Source organism: Henckelia pumila, chromosome 2 (assembly GCF_033568475.1).
Source record: "Henckelia pumila isolate YLH828 chromosome 2, ASM3356847v2, whole genome shotgun sequence".
Classification (NCBI taxonomy): Eukaryota; Viridiplantae; Streptophyta; class Magnoliopsida; order Lamiales; family Gesneriaceae; genus Henckelia; species Henckelia pumila.
In genome coordinates, this window is record NC_133121.1 from 187,599,611 (window position 1) to 187,626,627 (window position 27,017).

The following is a 27,017-nucleotide window of genomic DNA, read 5'->3' on the forward strand; positions in this document are numbered from 1 at the left end:
GGACAAATGTTGTTTGCACAGACAATCGACAATCGTGACGTATGTTCAAATTATCTTTTTAATGGATTCATAATTAAATTGTTGTCATGTCACATGTGGCTTTATAGGATCCCAACGGACACAGATCACTGTTCATGAATAGTCTTTCTAGGTCGCTATCGACGGACGTTAGATGAGATCGAAGGTCAATGCCGATGCTTAATCATATTGAGCTTAGCCGATCATGTCGTCATGGGTCAGTTTTGGAACATATGGTTCTTGTTATAGTTAAAGGGCCGGATCTTTTATAAAGCTAAAGAGGCCTCCGCCTCAAGGCCCGATCTTGAAAGGGCTCAATTTTTTTTTTTTTTTAAAAAAATTATATATATGTTGAGTTGACATTCAGTGAAATTTTAAAAAATCTAATTAATGTTAAATAAAAATAATACCAATTTTAAATTTTTTTTTATATAATTGTTCAAGAATAATTTTTTTTTTTCAAATTCGGTTTGAATAATTTAAACAATAAACTTTTGAGTATTTTTTTTTAAAAAAAGTGGAGAAATTAATAAATAAACCTTAAGATTGAAGGACTCTTGTATGAAGCTTCAACTATTTTTTTTAGTAACAACAGACGTTCAGACATTAATAGTGAGGAGTTGTGTTTGGAGTTAATTATCGTAAAATGCTATTAAACAAATGAGAAAAAGTAACTGATATACTATAATATTTGACAAAACTGAATAATTTATTTTTAATACTAATATTGCCCATAAAATTTGTTAAACATATCAGGAACAGTTATATGAGCAAATTAAAGTAACTTCTTTAGTTGAAGTAATCAAGAATGAACTTTGATAAAAAAAAAGTGCTAGCTATATGTTGTATATTGACAAATAAATTATTGACAATTAGATTAAATAAATTTGAAAAATATTAGCGCATCTAAAATATCTATATGATTATTATTTATGTTATTATTTCAAATCTTTGTGGACATATTATTGATGTAATATATTATTTATGGTGAATTTATGTAGTGTTTATTACGAATCGAACTTTACCGTTATTGTAATAAGAGGGCCTATATTTTATCTTTCGCCTCAGACCTCCTCAAACTCAGGTACGACAGATTATGGTTTTTGTTTTAATGTGAGTAATAACGGTAATACTCGAATCATGTATTCGATAGTTCGTGTCTCTGTACATGGATATAATTGAAGTTACATTGCTGATGTGACAAATCATGAAAAATTAGATGTATTGTTAGGTTAATACGCTTAAAGTAGTGTTTAGTCCAAAAATAAATTTATCTTTCGACCTAGACTAATAAAATGCATTCGACCCAATTTCTGAAGAACCATATAATGCAGCAAAAGAAAAGGGCCGAGAAGAGAAGCCCAGGGCCGTGCAAGTAAGGCGGCACAACTCAATTCAAAGAGAGGAGAGCAAGTCAAGTAATAGAAGGAAAAACATGGCCCATGATGCAAAGTGGAGGGAAGTTGCCCAAGAAATAGAGGAAAAAGGAGACGGCAGCGACACTTGGACAGTTGGACATCCATTGAACAATCATCCAAAAAGCATACAACTGCAAAAAATTCTCTCAAAATTATAGCAAGCAATTTCTGCAAAATTCTAGGCGTTCAGGCCTCGGATTTTATCTTCTAAATTTCAATGTATATTTTCAGCATATGTCCTTAGTTCCTCAAGCAATTTCAGCACTGTATTTTGTATTTTATGGCAAGTACTTGTCCATTTTTAGTTTCTTAGAAACAAAGTTAATTTTTCGATTGCTATTATGAAATTTTCTTTGATCCATTTCTTGTGTTCTTCGTTGTTCAACTAGCGAAACTGAGACCAATGGTCAAACTGGAGATCATAATCGTTTGATTTAGAAGTTAGATATATTTTTCTTTATTTTTTGTAGGAAAAATTGTTTTTTTTTTGTTCCTGTATGTTTGTCACTTTGCGATTTTGGTCCTTTATATTTTTTAGATTTCAGTTTTAGTCCGCTATATTTATTATTTTGACGATTTTAGTCCTTTTTTCGATGTGGCACTGATGTGGAGCTGCTGTTTAAAGTGTCACGTGAGCATTTTCGAAGAAAAAAGACTAAAATTATCAAAAACCAGAGTATGCAAGACTAAAACTGAAATATGAAAACATAGAGGACCGCAATCACAAAGTGATAAATATACAAGTCAAAAAAATTACAGTTTTCCCTTTTTGTATTTTGGTACGCTCGTGTCTAGCATGTCCGCAACACCACGTTCGTCATTTTTTAGTGCAAACATAATTTTGACATGCCCGGTGGGACCTCGTGCCACCGAAGGAAAGAGGAAATATCGAGAAGGACGACAAAAAACAATCGTCGCAAGATGACAAGTCTGGAGAATATGTTCCTGAAATTGATGCTACTGAAAATATTGTTAAGCAAATGGTTGAGCATATTGAAAATAACAAGCAAACTAATGATAGAGGATCTGGTGGCAACCCAGAAATTTTGGTGGTTCTATCTAAACATCTTGATTCTATCGTCTCAAAAAAGTTCAAGGACATGGATTTGATGGTTGCTAATACCATGGATCGCATGGAAGCACATAAACTGATGATTATTGCCATGAGATACATGAGAGGTGCGATGAGCAGAATCAAAACAAGTGGAGAATCTTTGTCAAAAATCACCGAGAAATCTCAAGAGCAGATAATTAATCCGAAGAAAAATGCTGACGAGAGCCACAAATATTACAAAAGTGGAGGATCTAGTGGAGGTTCCCCGGCTGGTAATTACCGCTGCCCTAGAAACTTCAGATTTGGTCATCACGGTGAAAGGTACAATCCTCCTCACAAAAGAGAGGATGAACTTTGGGAAAAATTATTTTGAATAGAAAATAATTTTGATTCCATGCATTAATCACAACCCTCATACGAGGTCAGTTCATTTAAAAAATTCTTGGAATTTCTTGTTTAAGGAATCTTTCCAAGCTAAAGGTTGTGATATAGAATAGCATCTTTTGTTGCCTTGATTTTCTTCTAAATATTATGGCTAGTTGAGGCTCGTGTTGGACATGATTTTCTTCTAAAGATTATGTTCCGTTCTTGGTGCTTTAGTATTTGACACTCTTCTCTTAAGATATAACTATGCTTGTGATTATATCATAGTAAATCACAAATTTCTCAAACCAAAAATGATATAATCTCTCTTCTTTTGTTGAAGAAAAGCAACGAGCAATATGAATGCATAACGTGAGAAAAAGACAATCAGAAAAGTGGTTTAAAATGAGTTTAATTCTCCTATTTATTTTGGTTTTTTTAAGAAACATGTTCTTTCAGAAGTAGGGGTGTCTCTTCACTCAAAAAACGAAAAATTAACCACGAAAAAGACATATTTCTAATGAAATGACATTAGAAACTCAAAAAATAAGTTCATTATAGTAGTAACCAAAAATTTCTGTTTTACATAGTTAAATGGTTAAACATGTTTATTATAAAGAGAACATGATTAAGGGCTAATTATGATTAAATCAAGTGAAAAATCGACCTCAGAATGTTCATCATATTAGACCCCTAGGAAAATTTGGGTTCGAGTGGTTAAAGAACCACCGAATTTTCAATAGTACAATCGGAAGATCCGAACTGATGGAAGGGACCAAGTGAGTTCGGAAGCTAAGGGTCGAGTTTGAAACTTCCGAACATTGTATCGGAGCTTTCGAAGGTTAGGTTATGCACACTTGTGAGGCATCAAGTGTGTGTAAACACATGGAGATTCATGCAGATATGAACTTCCGAGGTTATGGATCAGAACGTTTGATCATGATCGAAGCTTTCGATCAGAAGCTATTTGATACGTGGCAAGCATACGAGTTCGGACCTTCCAAACTAGGATTCGGAGCTTTCGAACTCGGTCTATAAATAGGGAAAGACTTTGTAACAATCAGTGCATGTTTTAGTGTGTGTGAGTTTTGATTCAATATAAGTCTTAGTGTTTTAGCCTTATACTCGAGGGTCAAGTGATAGCGAAGTGCTACGGAGCTTGTAGCGGAGCTGTGATTGGGTCAGGGCCTTCGACATCAACGATTTGACGACGAAAGCAGGTATAGTCCGAGATCCCTAGTAGTGGGAGTATCTATTAGCTTAGTTAAGACCTTTAGATCAGTATTAGTAATATATATTATCTGACGCAGTGATGGACTGCAGATGATTGTAAATATTGGCAAGTTGTTGATGTGACTTCCCGTATTTTTAGAAATTTTCAAGTATTAAGATGTGGAAAAGTGTGGGAAAAATTTTGAAATACAGCAGTGCAGAGCATGCATCACGTTTGAAAGTTCATTAAATTATGCTTGAAATTAAAATCTATGTAAATAACACTTAAAAATTCTCACGACTCTAACGTGTATAAAAAATTTAAAACAAAAGATGCAATCCTAACAATCAACACCTGTTCTTATACGGACACGCAAAAATCTCTACTGACATAGCAAACCTGCACCGACAATTAAAATCTTAAGAAATCAGACGAAAAATTAGTTTCAATAAAATAAAATTAGTGCAAAAAATACTTTATAAAACATTCGTGAAACAAAGCATCAAATTATCATAATGAAATAACAACATAAAAGATTAAAAATATAAAATCATAAAAAACCATCATCACGAGACCGTCATTGAAAATACTTAAATCTAAATTTTTCTTTACCACTGATTTTTAATGGCCGCACATCAAAATAATGTAATAACAAAATAATAATAAATATAGGCAAAAATTTTTGCTTTAAAATGCTAGAGATTCGAACGGTCGTTCCATCTTTTCGCCTCTGGAACTCTTTAGCCTTTCTACCATAACTTCAATTCATTTACTTCTAATTTTCAACTGCACCAATTAAGTATAATGAGTCTAAAGACTCAACAAGAATTATTTATATACATAATAAATACGTAATAAAAATAGGCATGCTTTGGACGTGTAAAACATAAATATAAACATCGTTTATAAAAACATAAATTCAACTTCTTCATTTTGGAGTGATGAAATACATGCAATTGTGGTAACCACCATTTAGGAGCACATTGGGTTCCTGTGATCACGGTCGTTGTACAACAAGCATATGAAACATATTGACCGTGGTCAATATGCGTCTCATCTCGGCCTTGGCCACGTAAACTTTCATTCTTTGGAAGGGCCCCTCCGAGACTTAATTCGGAGTACCAATCCCGTACTGTTACCACAAGAACACATACAACATCAAAATATTTTTCATGCATCATCAAATCATAATCATAATTATGAACTTCGTCATGCTTTCTCATCATAAATGTCATCATCATAAACTTTCTCATAACCTCATCATTCTCATTATAAAACGTTTCCATCATAAAATTTCTTATTTTTCATGAAACATACTTAAAAACATCTTAAAATCATTATGTCATCATGAACCTTGAAAATAACTTGAAACTTGATATATCATGCTCTTGAATTCTTTCATGCTTGAAAATCATGCATGCTAAATAAAATAAAGATAACATTTCCATTAAAATTTCACAACATTTCATGTTTTTCATAAGAAACATAGCTTTCGTGAGTACATACTAACATATAATAACATTACATAACTAAACCGATCCATGTGAGTCGTTATTTCCGTTATAATTTCAAAACTTGAACATATTTCCATGAAAATATTTTAAATTAGTTCCAACACTTAAAAGACCTTAAAAATAGCTTTAGGACATCAAAAATACCTTACAAATATGTTTCGGGGTGACCCCTAGCGCCGAGGCACCATCTGGAGCTAGGGCCATTCCCAGGTGGCACCTAGGTGCCAGGGCTTTGGCCCCGGGCAGTGCCTAGGCGCTTCTGGATGGCGCCTCAGCCCTGCCTCCTGCAAAAAACATGAAATTTTCATGATTTTGATCCCTAATTTGATATTTTTGTTTTCGATTCAAAAATACTTACTCACACATTGAAACTTTTGATCATACACATGAAAAACTTAAAAGACTCGAAAAAGATTCAACCAAAAACAACTATCTTCAAAATCTTTCAACCAAAAAAACATACATCGTAACACACACTAAAAACTCTTGGATATGCGCCTTTTGATCCCTTTTCTCATAAAAACTTTACTCACACTAAACATCTCTGATATAAGTATCTTGAAATCATTTTCTCATCAAACATTAAAAATCTTTACACAAAACGTCATGAACGATTCACGTTTCACAGTACTACATCATTCTCTTCAAAATATCTTCAAAATCAATGTAATAAACATTACATACACATCAACATACATGTGTGTTTTTTTTTTTTTTTTATCAAAATACATATATTCTCGATTTGTGGTTTCAAAAAAGTTTAAAACTTTCCTTTTCTCCAAGGTAGAAAGTGATCGGTACTTCAAGATCTCGACCTAGCCTTGCCATGAACGGATCATCGAATGATTTCTTCTTCAAAACTCCACAAGTGCATATTTTGAATATTGGGGGAGAAGGGAATGGTTGGAGGCTAGGGGAAGAGAGAATTCTCCTTTTTGAATATCAACTATGTTTGTATCTAATGGGCCGAAAGCTGGCTCATTAAATAAATAAATACTAACTTTTAAAATTTCTCTTTCGCTTATTTTAAAACTTGACTGTAAGGCCCAACTTTATATAATTTACACCAAGAACACTTTTAACTTAAAACTTAAATAATATACACCACTTTTTAATCAGAAGCTGCATAATAACCATCTACCTCATTAAAATCCTTAAACTCCGTTCGTAGGCTACTCTCGATTCTTTCGTCACTGGAATTAAACTCATACCTAAAACATATTAAAACTAACTTGAAACTATTGAACATCAGACAAATTACATAATATTAAATCATGCAACACAACATTTAAACATATATTTTAATATCTAAAACTCAAATTTGAAACATAAAATCTCATGTAATATACATAACACAAAATCTTTTAATCACAACTTTTAAATCATGAATATATCATATAAAAGCATTTAATAAAACATAAATTTTAATAAATAAATAATATAAAATAAAATCATTTACAATTCATTTAAAAAATTTCTTTAATACTCGTGAGTAGATTTATGAATTTTTCAAATGTTACAATTGAGGTACGTAAAGAACTGATTGAGATAACCATTGATTATGCATGATTATATGTTACATTTTATGTGTCATGATCCATGTTTTACTTCTTTATTATATTATGTTGTGTGTTCATGTTGAGTTGTATCTCATTTGAGATAGCCTTCGTAGTAAGGTCACTCAGCTCTACATGGTAGTACACACTCATTGGCGCCTAGATTGAGCAGGACTTGACAGTTAACCAATTATCCAGTAATTTTCATGCTTCATATTATTTTTATACTCGTGCTTTTGTACTGAGAGAATAGAGTTTACGTCAATTTTATTTTCCATGGACACCTCATTCGATGAGGTAATTTCATGTAGCTCAGCAGATGGACCAGTGCGTAGTTGGTGACCAAGGCTGGGCAGCAGAGGTTGATATTAGAGTACTTAAGCAGTAATTTCGATTGGGTTTTATATTTCTTTATTTGAGTTTTCAGTTGTTTTTACAAGTTTTATTCTGCCGTGCGCTTTGATTGATTAAATATATGTAGTTAATCTCTGATTATGATTTTTGTTTAAGTTTAATTGCATGCTTAGTGTTAGATAATAGGTGATCCGCGGTTAATGTAGTGACTCAACCCGAAATAACCAATTAACCAAAGCTTAAATCATGCAAATCAACTTAAAAGCGGAAATCAAAAAATCCAGCGAAAATATAATTAAACAACTAAAGCCTACCGGCAGGATACAATCGGTCCAAACAAATACTAATAATAATCAATACTGTTATACAACCCCATGGAAGGTAAAACTAAAATCCCAAATACAATAGAAACATGGTACAGTACAAGTCCTCCCTGCTGTAGCTCAACTACCGCTACCACCGGATTCGTCCAACCTTAGTCCTGTCCAGAACAAAACGAGGACGTGAGCATAAAAATCCCAGTACGAAAGCATGAGTATACATGTGCTATGAATACTGATGCAAATGAAGGGTACCAAAAACCTATCCAAAAATCACTGCTCAGTCAAAGGCGCCATGGTATGTAGTACGCTGGACCGTCGCATCAGGAAGCACCCTCATACCATAAAACCGTGGAATAACCGGATCCAAAACTATGGTATCCACCACAAATATAACATGGGGCTGAGCGACCCCTCTACTGGTAATATCAATAAAATACAGGCTCAACGTGCCAATGCATGCATCATAATATCCGTGACATAATAAATAAACATATAATCAATGCTACATAAAACATGCAATCAAAGAAAATGCATATTCAACCAGGATATCTCGGATAGTACATCCGTACATCAAAGTAAGCAACCTACCGATACAAGCTCTATAGTCCAAGCCTATAAGCAGATAATCATTGTATCACTATAAATCTTCTAAAAGCTTTAACTAGACTAATAGATACTCACTTAGACTAATCTGAGTCTAGTAGTATACATGCGTCCGTCATTATCCCACTGATGGCGATAGCCCCACAACTTGGGCACAACTCCGCAAAAACTCCGGTAGCGCTCCGTCGCCCCTTGGTCCTCAAGAAAAACACGTAAAGGCCCCTAAAATCGAGCTAAAATGAGAGAGGAAGAGGAATTGGTGCACTGAAAATGGCCACCCTCGGCCCATATTTATAGGCAAAAATTGGATGGTCCGATCTCTGAGATCGGATCGTCCGATCCTTCTCAAGCAACCTCCTCCGAACACGTGTCCTGCCAGCTGCCGACAGGAGATCCGATCATTCGATCCCAACCTTCGAATCGTCCGATTTCTGCGTGTTGTCAAATCAAATTCATATCTCTTATCTGAACGCGATCGGATCGTCCGATCCTGACTTCAAATCGCCCGATCTCTTCAGAGCGTCCGAACCCCAATCCTAGCTTCCGAACTTGTTCGGATGGTCCGATCACTTGGCCTGTACAGTTCGGATCGTCCGAACTCTCAACCACTAGGAACTTCTCTCGGACCATTTTCGAACGTCCTGAATCCTATTTTCCAATCCTTAAACTCATTTAAGAACTCTTTAATATTGTTTTAAGAAATAGATTAGTTAAATTAGTAATCGGACTACTACAGTTAATCTCTGATTATGATTTCTCTTTAAGTTTAATTGTATGCTTAAATATTAGCAATGTTTCGTGAAACATTGCCACAGGGGCCTCCCACATGCTTAGAAAAATGCTCTCGCACAAGTGCGGGCCTATATACAAGTGCCCCCATAAAACCTTAGGCACCTAGGCCCCTGTGCATGCTTATGCATTAGCCTACGCAATAGTTGGGGCACCTCAAATTGGCGCCTGCGCCTCTTTTCATTTTTCCTTTCTTTTCCTATGCCCAAACAATAGCAGGGGCGCTGGGCCACCTCAAATTGGTGCCCCTAGCCTTTATTTATTTTCTCTTTTTCGAAATTTCTTTAGTTAATTTCAATATTAAGCACACATAATTTGTACATAATTAGTAATTAGTAATATGAATAGATTGAAGTAAATTCGTGAGGTAATATGTGAATAGATTTATGTAACTCATAAATTATATAGGGCAAATAGATAATTAGAGAATGAATTTTGCGAATTTGTTAGAAAAATAAGTAAATTCAAGTAATACTCTATTAATTTCTTATCTTAAATTTTGGGGAAAATATTTTTTCCCAGTAACTTGTCAAATTTTGCATTTTATTCAATTAACTTGTCAAATTTTACTTTTAGTGTATTAAACTTTTAATTTCCTCCAATTTTGGTCCTAGTCCATTTGCTCAAATAGTTTTACATATTAATTCGGTATTTTTCGACATCTCGTCAGCAAAATCTAGTATCACGACTGTATTCTCATGTAATATAAGCAAGGAATTAAGGATTTATCTTAGACAATTTTAGGCTATAGCCCACCCTAATTTTTTTTATTAATTACATCACTACAACAAAAAAACTAATAGACAAGAGTGAAAAAACTTTGTTAAAAGGAGGTCTGAAACCGATGTTAAAGCTCTGTTGTTAAAAGTGCGGTCAAAGACAAACCGTTGTCTTTTTGAGCCAACGACAACGGTTTTACAACGGTGAAAAACAGTTGTCATTGACTCACAAAGACAACGGTTAAAAACTGTTGTCTTTTTTATCGCACTTTTAACTACTGGACCTTTAACATCAGTTTTAAAAACCCATTTAACAACGGTTTTTCACCCTTGTCTTTTTTCAAATATAAAATAAAAAAATACAATTTCCAATATTATAAATTGCTCAAAATTTGAAATTTGAAAATAAAATATAATATACAATTTTTCAATATTGTAAATTACTCAATATTTATAATTTGAATCCTAATCATGCACATTTGAAAATAGAGCTATGCTAATATTTTGATAAACTTGAAACCGCATCGATATTTTTTTCTAAATAGAGATTCTTCATGAAAGCCGCATCCATACTTAGTCTACTAAAGCTTAAATTTCCATACTCAAATCCCAGAACATTATCTTAATTCTAGCACACAATTTCAAACTTTTTTGGGAAAATTGCATTTTTGTTTATGTACATTAATTTGTCATTTAGAGATTTGTGTCATCTATATTATCAAATTTCTGTTTTAGTGCTGCATTTTTTTATAATTCTAGTTTTTTTTCCATTGGAAGTGCTAATATGACACGTCAGTGTCACATCAGTACATGCATTGGTTCAACGCCAATACCAAGTTGGAAACATGATTTATGTTGTCAAGAAAACAAATATAGCGGGCCAAAGTTAAATTTGACAATATAGATGATAAAAATGATAAAGAGACAAATCTATTATATAAAAAAAAGCAAATTACCCATTTTTTAAGTAATACAATGCAATGACATTTTTGTTATATATATAAATATATATTACATTTTTTGTAATAATTATAATTTATTTTATTTAGTTCAAGCGTACCCTAACTCTAATTTCTGGATCCATCACCATTAGACAAAAACCCAAAACACCAAAGTTATTGAGCAAAACCTAAAATTGAATACTTAAAGGACCCAAGCTCAAAATTGTACACCCGCCAGCAAATATAAACTTTATTAATTTGAGGAATTCGTATTGATATCGAAATACAAATACAATCAGTTTTTACCAATTCTGAAATACAGACGACTAGGGCTGGGATACCGAACCAAAATACCGATTTTTCGGGATATCGTACCGAAATGTTTTCTATATATAGACATTTTTTTGGTATATCGAATTTTTTTCGGTATCTCAACGGTATAAGTATGAATTTTTACTGTACCAAAATTTTGGAATTTCGATATTGATTTCAATATAATTTTTTTATACCAATATTTTTTATACGGTATACCGAAAACCCACCCCTACAGACGACCACCATAATTTTCACAATCCAAGAAAATCTACGATAGATTTTTCATTAATCGATATTTTTTTATAAAGTCCAAACAATAATAATAATAATAATAATAATAATAATAATAATAATAATAATAATAATAAAGTACAGGAAAGTAGTACAAAATTAATTATATGAAGTCAAATACGTCTCTAAAATATATATAAATCAAAATGAACTTTTAGAAGAAAAAGTTTATAAAGTTGATTATTTTTATAATCTTTCCTTATATTGTGGATTTCAAAAATCTTTATTTCTTTAAATTAAAATTAAGATGGACTGCCAGGACGCCTTGTGCAATTGCCGCTAACACTGGATAAAGTTGAGAATTTACTTTCCACCAATTTAGAACATCAAAACTTTCAGTAGTCTCAATATATTGGCTCAGATAAATTTGGATCTCATTGTAATTAGTTGTTGTAGCTTTTCCCTTCAACTTTTGTCTTTTCAAACTTTGAAAGAAGTTGATTGCTCCAGTTTTGCCTATCTCCATCGGTCTCTCATCCGACTGTGCACTCGGTTCACCCTGTTCTCTTGCATACAAATCAAACAATTCTTGGAGAGAATGTGTTATTGACTTCTTTTGATCGTCAACTTTCTTCCCAAGATATTTAGCGTAATATTCAAAAAATATGTCTAATCCACCTTGGCTTTGACTAGGATCAAGTAGTGTTGCTAAACCATGCGAAATTGGGATATTCTCCCAATATTTCAAAAATTTATCTTCCATGTTAGAAATAAAATCATGCATAAATGAATCACCACGATGTTCCATAAATTTAAATATCATATAGAAAATCAAAGGCAAAAACATGGGAGAAGTGGGGTAGTGAATGCCAGAAAATTTTTCGGTTGCTTCTTTAAAAATTTCTAACAAAGAAACAACATGACTCAAAATATTCCAATCATCGTCAGTTAAGACTAAAGCATTTGCAGCAATATTATTATAGTATGGAGTAACTAAATCTTTAAAACGTAATAAAGTTTGAAGAAAATGATATAAAGAATTCCATCGAGTGTCAACTGGTGCAGGAAATTTTTTAAATCTAATCACATTTGATTCTACTAGTTTTTTCCAATCACGTCCATATCTTCTTTCACGTAATAATTTTTCACATGTTTTGAATTTTTCTATTACAGTACACAAGCGATCATCCAATGCACATTTAACACATAAGTTGATAACATGACAAGCACATCTAACATGAAGCAACTTTCCATCTAAAATCGATTTTTATGAATCCTTTATGTATCTAATTGCATAAGTCTTAGCAACATTACAAACATATCTAGCTATAGTGTATGCATTGTGTGACGATTCTAAATAATCGAGTGATAAAATTTTTTTTTGCATACACCAAGTTTCATCAATCCAATGGCATGTAACAACAAGATAAGATTCAAATTTAATATTAGTCCAAATATCAGTCGTCAAACTAACTCTACACGAAATATTTGAAAGATGCGATTTTAGTGTTTCCTTATATTCCTTATACATATCGAAACAATATTTTTTAAGTGTATGCCTAGAAATATTATGAAAACCCGGTTGAATAGTACTAGTAAATTCAACAAAACCTTCTTGTTCGGCTAGTAGGAAAGGTTGACAACATTTCGTAACAAATTTAACAATGGCTTTTCGAGAAATATCTTTAGTAATCGTAAAAGCTCTACCACTTGAAGGATTAATTTGTTGTTGAGTTGGTTCTCTACTAAATGGTTGTAGAGTATCCGGGTCAAGTTTATGTACCTTGACTAAATGTTTTTTCAAAGTACCAGTACCACCGGAACCACCACCAGTTTTGTAAGAATATTTGGTTTTACAAATTTTACATACGGCAAAAGAGTTGTTCGTACCTTGTTGTTCGATATCAAAGTGATCCCAAACTTTACTTCGTTTTGCTCGGCTTGTCGTCGTACTCGTTGAAATCGTGTTGCTTTCCCGAGCGGAAGATGGTGTCCCGACATCTAAATTGGGGATTTGCATTGCTTCTTCCTCCTCGTTTCCAGGTTCGACTTCATCAAAGTCGGGTATATAGGGAAAATCTTGAGCAAGATCGAAGACACGTTCACCACCACGACCACCACCACGGTTTGAAGATGATGCCATTGAATGTAGAGAAAGTAAAATTTAAATAAATATATATTTGAGATATAATTATAGAGAAAGTAAAGTAGATAATTGTGAGAAAATGGTTGTGTCAAAATAATGAAAACTATCTAGTATTTATAGAAATTTTTTGGGTATAAATTATAATTTTTTTTAAAAAATTGGCCCTCTAATTTGGGGGCCAATTTGCAATTAAACCATGCAGTAGCCGTTGGCAACGGCTACTGCATGGTACACAATTGCCAACAGATACAATGTATCCGTTGGCCAATTTTTTTTTTTATTTTTATTTATTTATTTATTTATTTTTACCGGTTCCGGATTCGGTTCCGGGTCGGATCCGGACTTATCCAGATTCGGTCCAGGAACCGGAACCGGAACCGGATGAACCGGTTCTGAAAACTCTGAACCGGTTCAATCCATTAGTAAATGGATTGGGCTCGGTTCCGGGCCCGGTTCTTCCATACCGGGTCCGGTTTCGGGCTTATTGGGTCGGGTCTGGTTCGGTTTCGGGCCGAACCGGCCCGTTAATCATGCCTACTGCCAGAAGTCAATCTACTTTGCCTAAAAAATCCGACTCTTTATCATATTCCCGCATTTGCCGAGTACAATTTTCACCTATAAATACGCATTAGTCTACCATCAAGTATTATTAAAAAAAAAACATGAGAATTTTTCTATTTCATTCATCATAGTATTCTTTGTTTCCTCAAAAGGCCAGAGGATACAAATGCATGAAGACTCAACCCTCCAAGTCATACATGCAAACCACCTATTCTCTCCATTAAGGCCTAAAATCCCTCTTTCATGGGAAGATGATGTTCTCCAAATGCAATCCAATGACAAATCTAGATTGCAATACTTGTCGAGCCGCGCCTTGGATCGACCCATCCTACCCATAGCCTTTGGCATCTCGGTTACTCACAATCCGACCTATGTTGCAATGGTTGGTGTCGGAACCCCTGCTCAAAACTTGCTCTTGGCCCTCGACACGGGCACGAATGCTGCATGGGTTCCATGCAGCGGCTGCATTGGCTGCTCCTCCGCAATTTTCGACTCTACCATGTCATCCACATTCAGAACTGTCGCTTGTGGTTCCCCACAATGCAATCAGGTATAAAATCATGCAGACAATACATACATTATGTGTATAGCATATTACTTAATATTTAATATATCATACAATTATTAATAAAGAAAATGAATTTTTTGGTTTCATTAAATTGTACATTTTTTTTTGTTTTTGTTCATTATTTTTTTATTGCTTGGTTTTGCCACACTAACATTTAATTTTAGGATATTTTGGTCCAACTGATGACGTGTGTAGCGCAAAATTCTTTATTTCTTAAAATCAAGAAATAGAAAATTGATACAAAGTGAATTTGAGAAATTAAATAAAGATTAGTGGATGCAATCTCTAAATAATCCTTTGATTTTCCTCTTCAATGACAATTTCTTGATGAATTTGAATTTCTTGAGTATTTGATCTTCTAGAAGAAGATTTGATGTCTTGAGATTTGATTTGATGTCTTGATAAAATTAATTCGATGGGTTAACACCTTGATATCGAATTAAACTTCAAAATTTGGGAAGAACGCGATGAACTCCTTTAATCACGCCTTGAAATTTGTTATCTTGAATTTGATGAAGAACACTATCTTCTTGAATTTGATTGATTTGATGAAGAATGCGAGCTTCTTGAATTTGATGAAGAGCACAATCTTCTTGAATTTGATTTATTTGTTGAAGAACACGAACTTCTTGAATTTGATGAAGAACACGATCTTCTTGAATTTGATTTGTTTAATGAAGAATGCGAGCTTCTTGAATTTGATGAAGAGCACAATCTTTTTGAATTTGATTTATTTGTTGAAGAACACAAACTTCTTGAATTTGATGAAGAACACGATCTTCTTGAATTTGATTTGTTTGATGAAGAACACAGTCTTCTTGAATTTGATGAAGAACACGATCTTCTTGAATTTGATTTGTTTGATGAAGAACACGAACTTCTTGAATTTGATGAAGAACACGATCTTATCTTCATGTCATTTTGAAAGACTGACATTTTATTTGAGTCATTTATAAAAATATCCTAACATTTAATTTTAGGATATTTTGGTCCAATTGATGACGAGTGTAGCGCAAAATTATTTATTTCTTAAAATCAAAAAATAGAAAATTGATACAAAGTGAATTTGAGAAATTAAATAAAGATTAGTGGATGCAATCTCTAAATAATCCTTTGATTTTCTTCTTCAATGACAATTTCTTGATGAATTTGAATTTCTTGAGTATTTGATCTTCTAGAAGAAGATTTGATGTCTTGAGATTTGATTTGATGTCTTGATAAAATTAATTCGATGGGTTAACACCTTGATATCGAATTAAACTTTAAAATTTGGGAAGAACGCGATGAACTTCTTGAATCACGCCTTGAAATTTGTTATCTTGAATTTGATGAAAAACACTATCTTCTTGAATTTGATTTATTTGATGAAGAATGCGAGCTTTTTGAATTTGATGAAGAACACAATCTTCTTGAATTTGATTTATTTGTTGAAGAACATGAACTTCTTGAATTTGATGAAGAACACGATCTTCTTGAATTTGATTTGTTTAATGAAGAATGCGAGCTTCTTGAATTTGATGAAGAGCACAATCTTTTTAAATTTGATTTATTTGTTGAAGAACACGAACTTCTTGAATTTGATGAAGAACACGATCTTCTTGAATTTGATTTGTTTGATGAAGAACACAGTCTTCATGAATTTGATGAAGAACACGATCTTCTTGAATTTGATTTGTTTGATGAAGAACACGAACTTCTTGAATTTGATAAAGAACACGATCTTCTCGAATTTGATGGACTTGAAGAAAAACTGTGAGACCTCGATTCTAATCGGCTAATAACGAATAATCAATAATTAAGCATCATTAATCAAAAGCCAAAAGAAAAGAAAATATTTTTTTTTTGAATGAATAGCGCCGCGTTCGATCGCACGAGTTCGTGCGATCGAGCGCACCACAAAAGTGCAAAGATCTGGTAAATAGTGCTGCGCTCAATCGCACGTACTCGTGGGATCGAGCGCACCAAGTTTTGCAAACTTGCTGCCTCACCAATTAAGGGCCGCGCTCGATCCGATGAACTCACGCGATCGAGCGCGCCTTCTGCCCAGAAAAACATCAGAAAACAGGGCAGGCTTTCAACAATTCAAACACTAATCAAATCTTCAATCTAAAACATGCCTCAACACTTCCAACATGCATATTAAAACACAAGATAGTTCTAAAGTTATACATCCAATCCAAACTAATAGAACATGCTTTCAATCTAGGTTTACAATCCAAAATACAAATAGAGTTTGAAACTAAATTCAACTCCTAAACCAAGGCCTCACTTCTATTCATTCGACGACCTAGCCATGCGATCTCTGACTCGGTCCTGCCCCACCTGTTGCCAAGCACACATACAAAGACAAGACAATAGCCGGATAATCCGGTGAGAATACAATTCCCAGTAAAATAGACAATCATGCATATCAAATAATATATCAAAACATGATATATATATATAAATACAAGACAAGCAATTCCAAATTCATCTCAAAACTCGATTCAAATGCATAAATGCAATGCATGCCTTTAAAATCTGGGATTATCAAATCTGAAAAATCAAAGGTACTCTGGTTATTCTTTTTCTCTTATTGGGATCCCTAGGACAAAATATACACAAATCACACCGACTCTCCCTTCGAGGTGGATAGTGCATAATTCAATCCTCTAGACTCTGCAGCAACTATAGAGAGTTACGTCGGTCATTGCAGTAAATCGCCTGCCAATGCCCCCTACTATAGTTCTCAGAACGTCTATCTTAAAAATGAATAAAGTCTATAGGCTCAATATGAATGCAATGTCAATCAATACTCATTCAATAAATACAAATAAAACAATTAACATGCAAATATGTGATTTTTTCGGAACACTCGAATCAAGTCGGATTCGAGTCAATCGTTCCATTCCAATCCAAGTCATCTTATACCTCTTCTCAAGACGTCGATGCTCCAAACCTGGAAACAACAACAATAAACTCATTCAAATACTCACTCGAATCCACTTCATACGATAAGAATTCGATACTATACCAGCTCCTATCTCCAGAACGATCCAACTTTGCACTCTCGCAATCCAACGGCCTTCAAACAATCTGCGAAATAAGTTATAAAGGCTCGAGATTAACATACAACTCAATCGAAGATCGGCTCAACAATTCAAACCGAACTATAGTCTAAAACTCAAACCGCCGGCATAACGACTAAACTTTGATCAAACCGAAAACACAGACAACATAATATCATTCCAATAAACTCAAATCAACCATCAAACCACCAGAAATGGTTCAAACCCAACAAATCTCCAAAACCCAATTTTTGAATAATCTTTCAAAAATCAAAACAATTCCGAACGACGTCCAAATTCAAAACCGAAAGAGAATAAACGATCAGAACTCTGCCAAGAACAACATATCCGAAACCCAATCGATTCTAACAACATTCGAAAAATGGAAAGTGTCCGATCAAAGAGAAACTTACGGTATAACGGAGCTCTCGTCGCCGTGATCGTTAATCTACCTTCAGAATTACATTCCAACGGACGGATCGACCGAAAACTGAAATCCCAAATCTTGAAAAGCTTGGGAATCGTTTCAATGGAGGGAGAGAGAGAGAGAGACGAGGGAGAGGAAGGAGAAGGAGTGGAGGAGGAAAAGTCAAAGCTCCCTTAAATATCTAACAAATTCCATTTTTGCGTTTTAGTCCCTGAAAATTCCAAAATTTGAAAAAAGGACCCCGATCAAAATCAAGTCGACTCTTAAATTCTGAAAAATCTAATTATCTCAATTAAACTCAATTAAGATAAATTCGGGACGTTACAATTCTCCCCCTCTAAAAATAGATTTCGTCCTCGAAATCAACACGGTTCAACACAAACTCTGTTTCTCAAATTACTCCGTTAAGTCCGTCCGTCAAAAGTCGACTCATCTGATCTTGCAGTCCGTCGTTCTGAGGATATTGAACTGAAATAAGTCGTAATCAAAACAACAAAAGTCTCTTCGGAGTCTTTTCCGAAAGAACGAGTGCAACGAGGATCTCTATCTAAACTGACTGGCTACGGCTAAGCATGACGTCCGAAGACTTCTGACAACATATCAATCCTCTGAATATCCGTCTGTCATCTGAAATAATACTGAATAACTGGAAAGTGCCAATCTCAAGATACGCTATTTTCCCCGAAACATCTGGCATAACAGAATCACTTATTCACAATATACGATCTTTGCGCTGACCTGAGACTCCAACTGCTATCCCAATCTGAATTCCTCCACGAATTCTCATATCTGCTCCAAACTCTAACCATAACTGCATAAATCGTCAATCAAAGAGAAACACCGATAGTAGATAAAACAAGAATGGATCTACACTCCAACCAGAAATGAAGAATCATCGGTTAAGAGAATAATTGTAGTAGACAAGATAAGAACAAATCTTCCGATTAAACACACTGATCTCATAAGATTCGATTCAGACCAAAGTGCATTCTCTGGAGGCTGAGAAATCGGCTCCACGACGATAAGAATTCTCGGAGAATCTGTTATAGAACTCATAATCTTCAACTCTCCGGTACAGACACGATAAGATCAATAAGAATTCTAAATTCATCCAATACCTCTGATAGATTCAGTTCAAAGGATATATAACACTGAAGGGGAATTTACAATCCAAACGGTACTACAACAAAATCAAAGCGGTCATACCTCATTCCAAATCCAATCTTCCATATCTCTTTCTCACTAACTCTCAAATGATGATTTTTTTATTTCAAGTCGTTGCTGAAACTAACCTCATAAATCAGAGGCAATCCCGAAATCTCATCTGGAAAATACCATCAAACTCTCTAACCACTGATTTATCAACCAATTCGGGCTAAATTCTAGGACATCAACTGCATACAAAGAGAATTCCTCCGTACAATTCTGAACTCCTTAGGGTTGGGGGTTGAAAGGTCTGGAACCTCATCAACAAGGCTTCCATCGGCGTTGGAGTAGCGTCCATTTTTCAGTTGTAGAACAACCTCGTTCAATTGAATTTCGATACAGAATGTTTCCTGTTCAAAATTTATCGAGGAATACATATCTCAAATTCGAGAGCATTAGGACACAAACATCTCAATCTCAATCATCTCGTGTCCATAATCTCTATTCAAAAATTTTCTTCTATCTCAGAAATATTCAATTGCAATTGAGAAACAATTACAGTTTATATTCCAGTTAATTCATGCTTTACAATTTACATCACAATCATGCAATTCAAATAATCTTCACATAATAAAGCATGCTCGGATAGTATTTAAATAAGTCAATTAACTAATTCAAACACATGAAAAAATTCAATTCATGTAGACTCGAACTACCCCACTCACTCTAGTTCAACCAAGAACTTATCGCTCTGATACCACTTAATGTGAGACCTCGATTCTAATCGGCTAATAACGAATAATCAATAATTAAACATCATTAATCAAAAGCCAAAAGAAAAAAAATAAATTTTTTTTGAATGAATAGTGTCGCGCTTGATCGCACGAGTTCGTGCGATCGAGCGCTCCACAAAAGTGCAAAGATCTGGTGAATAGTGCTGCGCTCGATCGCACGTACTCGTGGGATCGAGCACACCAAGTTTTGCAAACTTGCTGCCTCACCAATTAAGGGCCGCGCTCGATCCGACGAACTCGCGCGATCGAGCGCGCCCTCTGCCCAGAAAAACATCAGAAAACAGGGCAGGCTTTCAACAATTCAAACACTAATCAAATCTTCAATCTAAAACATGCCTCAACACTTTCAACATGCATATTAAAACACAAGATAGTTCTAAAGTTATACATCCAATCCAAACTAATAGAACATGCTTTCAATCTAGGTTTACAATCCAAAATACAAATAGAGTTTGAAACTAAATTCAACTCCTAAACCAAGACATCACTTCTATTCATTCGACCACCTAGCCATTCGATCTCTGACTCGGTCTTGCCCCACCTGTTGCCAAGCACACATACAAAGACAAGACAACAACCGGATAATCCGGTGAGAATACAATTCCCAGTAAAATAGACAATCATGCATATCAAATAATATATCAAAACATGATATATATAAATACAAGACAAGCAATTCCAAATTCATCTCAAAACTCGATTCAAATGCATAAATGCAATGTATGCCATTAAAATATGAGATTATCAAATCTGGAAAATCAAAGGTACTCTGGTTATTCTCTTTCTCTTATTGGGATCCCTAGGACAAAATATACACAAATCACACCGACTCTCCCTTCGAGGTGGATAGTGCATATTTCAATCCTCTAAACTCTGCAACAACTATAGAGAGTTACGTCGGTCATTGCAGTAAATCGCCTGCCAATGCCCCTACTATAATTCTCAGAATGTCTATCTTAAAAATGAATAAAGTCTATAGGCTCAATATGAATGCAATGTCAATCAATACTCATTCAATAAATACAAATAAAACAATTAACATGCAAGTATGTGATTTTTCCGGAACACTCGAATCAAGTCGGATTCGAGTCAATCGTTCCATTCCAATCCAAGTCATCTTATACCTCTTCTCAAGACGTCGATGCTCCAAACCTGGAAACAAAAACAATAAACTCATTCAAATACTCCCTCGAATCCACTTCATACGATAAGAATTCGATACTATACCGGCTCCTATCTCCAGAACGATTCAACTTTGCACTCTCGCAATCCAACGACCTTCAAACAATCTGTGAAATAAGTAATAAAGGCTCGAGATTAACATACAACTCAATCGAAGATCGGCTCAACAATTCAAACCGAACTATAGTCCAAAACTCAAACTGGCAGCATAACGATTAAACTCTGATCAAACCAGAAACACAGACAGCATAATATCAATCCAATAAACTCAAATCAACCATCAAACCACCAGAAATGGTTCAAACCCAACAAATCTCCAAAACCCAAATTTCGAATAATCTTTCAAAAATCAAAACAATTCCAAACGACGTCCAAATTCAAAACCGAAAGAGAATAAAGATCAGAACTCTGCCAAGAACAACATACCCGAAACCCAATCGATTCTAACAACATCCGAAAAATGGAAAGTGTTCGATCAAAGAGAAACTTACGGTATAACGGAGCTCTCGTCGCCGTGATCGTTAATCTACCTTCATAATTACATTCCAACAGACGGATCGACCGGAAACTGAAATCCCAAAGCTTGAAAAGCTTGGGAATCATTTCAATGGAGGGAGAGAGAGAGAGACGAGGGAGAGGAAGGAGAAGGAGTGGAGGAGGAAAAGTCAAAGCTCCCTTAAATATCTAACAAATCTCATTTTTGCGTTTTAGTCCCTGAAAATTCTGAAATTTGCAAAAAGGACCCCGATCAAAATCAAGTCGACTCTTAAATTCTGAAAACTCTAATTATCTCAATTAAACTCAATTAAGATAAATTCGGGGCGTTACAAAAACGACTTGAACATCTCTTGATTTCTTTGAAGTTTTTGAATTTGAATTGAGAGAAATGTATTGAATTCTTCTATTCCTTTGCTTCACTCTTCTGTGTTGTGTTTTTTTCTTGGTCTTTTGCCCCCTATTTATAGCTGAAGGATGGAGATTCTTACCATTTTGATTTGATGAGGTGTCGCAATTTGATTGGCTCCTCCTGATTTATTTAGTGATTATCTTTCATTAATCACAAGATTTGATTTTAAATACTAAAAATATTAGTATTTTCTTCCATTTGATTCAAGATTTGATTTCAAATACTAAAAATATTAGTATTCTCTTCCAATTTGTGCAAGATGCAATCTTGATTTAAAAATCTTGATTTGATCACAAAATATATTAAAATATCAATTAATTAACTATTTATTTTTTAGGAATTTAATATTCTCAAAAATAGCTAATTGTTTTATTGATATTTAATTATTTCGTACTTGCCATATTTGAAGGTTGACAAATTTAATTGTCTACAAATGCCCCCTCGAGACTTATTCATGATTGTTTTGGGAGTGAATAAGTCACGAAAATTTAGTTGCTGAAATTTGATATCTGAGGATGCACAAATCCTCATTCCAAAATTTCAATTTCAATATCTTCCAAATTTCTTCCATGTGGATTTTTTTTATTGTGTTTAACTTTCACTGAAAATATAAGGCATATTAATATTTTATGTGAAAAAAAAAACAACAAATTCATGACTGTACTCAGAATATATCTAAGTTGCCTACGCACCCAATACATGGATCAAGTCATAACGTAGTTCAAAAATTTGATTGTTTGAGAGGGGGTGTCCTGCACAGTTTATACTCATGCGGGCCAGGAGTATCTATTTCTTAACCACCCTAGACTAGGTGGGGATTTAATATTTTAGCCACATAAAATACCATAAGTGGGAGAAATATAGTTTAACCACATGAATTCACTATTGGTGGGGACATAACAGTTTAACCACGTGTAATACCTTTGGTGGAGTATATAACAGTTTAACCACATGTAATACCTTTGGTGGATACCGTTCACAGTTTATACTCTTGTGGGTCAGGAGTATTGGTGAAATACTCATCCTCTTTCCTGAAAATTTCTGTTTCTATTGGTCTGTGATACTCTTGAGTTGGATGCCCTTCCGCTCCATTTGTAGTTATGTTAAACTCCATGTCATGGGCTCGAGTAGCTAATTCTTCAAATGTCTTTGGCTGGATTCCTTGAAGTATGTACCGAAGTCCCCAATGCATACCTTGGATGCACATCTCAATTGCAGAAGATTCAGACAATCGATCTTTGCAGTTAAGACTCAAATTTCTCCATCGATTGATAAAGTCAATGATGGTCTCTTCTTTCCATTGTCGTGAGTTTGTTAGCTCAATCATGCTAACTACTCGTCGAGTACTGTAGAAGCGATTGAGAAATTCTTCTTCTAGTTGTTTCCAACTATCAATTGAACATGACTTTAGATCAGTGTACCAATCAAATGAATTTCCTTTTAGTGAATGGACAAATTGCTTGACTAGGTAATCTTCGTATGTTCCAGCATTATTACATGTCTCGACGAAATGAGCCACATGTTGCTTTGGATTTTTTTTGCCATCGAATTGCTGAAACTTTGGAGGTTGGTAACCAGTGGGCATCCTCAAGTCATCGATCCTTTGCGAGTATGGTTTGGCATAGGTGAGAGATGACTTTGAGCATCCATCGAGTTTTTCTTTGATAGTACCCATGATGAAGTCTTTTAACTGGTTCATGGAAACTGACCCATCAGATGAAAAATAGTAAGTCTTTAGTTTGTTCATTTTGTTTTTTCTTCAATGATGACTCAGTTCCATCATTAGTTTCATCTTTTTTGTCAATGTAACTTGTATCAGTATGATTTATCTTGTCTATCAACTTCATAATTTGGGAATCATGTTATTGAACATGTCTCGAGAGTTCCTCAATGGCCTTTGTCAAATTTGCTATTTGATCTTCTAAAGTTGTGGCATTTGTCATCATCACGCTTTCTATGTGAGAGTTCTGATGGGTCTCATGAAAATGGGTTTGCTCAGAAGATTCTTGTAATTTCTTAGACATGCTTTTTGTGATGACTCCAAGACTTCCAGTTGACTTTGTAGTAGAAATCTTCATGTTAGTGATCTTTTCATAGGTGGACATGATGGCTTAGAAATTTTGATGAAGAGAAATGATGAAGGGTAGAGACGATCCCACTGGGTGTGCCAAAATTTGTAGCGCAAAATTATTTATTTCTTAAAATCAAGAAATAGAAAATTGATACAAAGTGAATTTGAAAAATTAAATAAAGATTAGTTGATGCAATCTCTAAATAATCCCTTGATTTTCCTCTTCAATGACAATTTCTTGATGAATTTGAATTTCTTGAGTATTTGATCTTCTAGAATAAGATTAGATGTCTTGAGATTTGATTTGATGTCTTGATAAAATTAATTCAATGAGTTAACACCTTGATATCGAATTAAACTTCAAAATTTGGGAAGAACGCGATGAACTCCTTGAATCGCGCCTTGAAATTTGTTATCTTAAATTTGATGAAGAACACTATCTTCTTGAATTTGATTTATTTGATGAAGAATGCGAGCTTCTTGAATTTGATGAAGAACACAATCTTCTTGAATTTGATTTATTTGTTGAAGAACACGGACTTCTTGAATTTGATGAAGAACACGATCGTCTTGAATATGATTTGTTTGATGAAGAATGCGAGCTTCTTGAATTTGATGAAGAGCACAATCTTTTTGAATTTGATTTATTTGTTGAAGAACACGATCTTCTTGAATTTGATTTGTTGATGAAGAACACAATCTTCTTGAATTTGATGAAGAACACGATCTTCTTGAATTTGATTTGTTTGATGAAGAACACGAACTTCTTGAATTTGATGAAGAACACGATCTTCTCGAATTTGATGGACTTGAAGAAGAACGCCTTGAACATCTCTTGATTTCTTTGAAGTTTTTGAATTTGAATTGAGAGAAATGTCTTGAATTCTTCTATTCCTTTGCTTCAGTCTTCTGTGTTGTGTTTTCTTCTTGGTCATTTGCCCCTATTTATAGCTGAAGGATGCAGATTCTTACCATTTCGATTTGATGAGGTGTCGCAATTTGATTGGCTCCTCCTAATTTATTTGGTGATTATCTTTCATTAATCACAAGATTTGATTTTAAATACTAAAAATATTAGTATTTTCTTCCATTTGATTCAAGATTTGATTTCAAATACTAAAAATATTAGTATTCTCTTCCAATTTGTGCAAGATGCACTCTTGATTTAAAAATCTTGATTTGATCACAAAATATATTAAAATATCAATTAATTAACTATTTATTTTTTAGAAATTTAATCTTCCCAAAAATAGCTAATTGTTTTATTGATATTCAATTATTTTGTACTTGTCATATTTGAAGGTCAAATTTAATTGTCTACAACGTGATAGTTTGACATGCCATCATTTTTCGGTGTTACGTCAGCATTTTCAAGTATCACGTCAGCAATTGAACAAAAATAGTCTAAAACTAAAAGTTAATGTACCGAAACAAAACGTCTTTGAAAAATAATTAATTGACCAAAAAATAGACAAGTTTTCCTCGTTTAATATCTAAATAGATATATAAAATGAAGAGCTAGCTTAGAAACATCAATCCACATGACACATATTAATTTTTTTTATTTTTGAAAAAAACATCAGTGTATTATGTATATACTATGATCATCTAATTAAATTAAAGATCATTCTGAACATTAAAAAAGGACTAAAACTTCAAAAAAATAATCTTGACATATTTTTCGAGTTTCAGGTACCCCACCCTAGTTGCGATGGGAACAGTTGTGGTTTAAACTTGACATATTGTGGCAACTCCCATCTCACCGCGAATCTTATCCAAGATACCCTAACCCTATCCGACAATGTCATCCCCGGTATCACCTTCGGTTGCATTCAGAAGACCGACGGGCCGTCGATACCAGCACAAGGCTTATTGGGCTTGGACCAAGGCCCAATATCACTTATATCCCAAACTCCAAGCATCTATCAGTCCACATTCTCTTACTGTTTGCCCAGCTACAATTCATCTGGCTTTACTGGATCACTAAAACTAGGCCCCAAGTACCATCCCATACATATCAAATCCACCCCATTGCTTAGAAATCCAACAAGACCATCCCTCTACTATGTCCATGCCGTGGCTGTCAGCGTCGGGGCAAACGTCGTCAACATCCCTCCTTCCGCGTTTGCACTCGATCCCAACACGGGAGATGTCAACTAAACTAATTTTTGAAGAAAGTTTATTTTCATCACCATTGTTTTACATTTTAAATCAATATTCGTGCACTTTTCGTTTATTTCTCTACCCGCGGTTCCTATTTGATTATTTCTAAATATTTTAAATGTTAAATCATGGTTGCAATAGATGTCAACTAAACTGCTCGTTCTCTTTTGGCTGTCAATATCAGTGGACCGACAGTAGTTTTGCAGAATAAGGACGACTGACAGATTAGAACACTGGTAAAGATAGCTTGACTGAAAATGAATAAAACACAATTAAAGGTTTATGGATGTTTTGTTTGCCTATTTTCTTCGCTCGCAAGCGTACCAAGTTAAGTTTTAATAAATGATTAGTAAAATATCATTCTCTCAGAGACTGAATAATTAATATTACACTGAATGATCGTGAATAACCTAAATTAATCATATTTTGCATAGATTACTATAATTTTCTAAGAAGCTCGAGGACTAAATTAATATTTGTGTTAAATTAATATTTGTGTTCATCAATCTTAAAAAGCACCCTTATACACAATGGTTCCGAGTCTTTGTTCTCTTTTTTCTCTTAAAAAATGTAAATAAACAATTCTTTTAAAAA

The 27,017-nt window shown here is 34.2% G+C and overlaps 1 protein-coding gene across 1 annotated transcript; it reads left to right on the plus strand.

The window, feature by feature from the left end:
• Positions 1–14,284: 14,284 nt before the first annotated feature.
• LOC140879200 (aspartyl protease AED3-like) lies at positions 14,285–26,420 on the plus strand. The gene is made up of 2 exons (XM_073282873.1): positions 14,285–14,668; positions 25,953–26,420. The coding sequence occupies exons 1-2, from the start codon at positions 14,285–14,287 to the stop codon at positions 26,418–26,420; spliced, it is 852 nt and encodes a 283-aa protein (XP_073138974.1).
• The last annotated feature ends 597 nt before the right edge of the window (positions 26,421–27,017 follow it).

Bases quoted from the DNA above. Each gene is read 5' to 3' on its own strand.
- LOC140879200 (XM_073282873.1), top strand. From the start codon at position 14,285: ATGCATGAAGACTCAACCCTCCAAGTCATACATGCAAACCACCTATTC. The intron at 14,669-25,952 runs GTATAAAATCAT...TTCGAGTTTCAG, and splicing joins GTTCCCCACAATGCAATCAG to GTACCCCACCCTAGTTGCGA.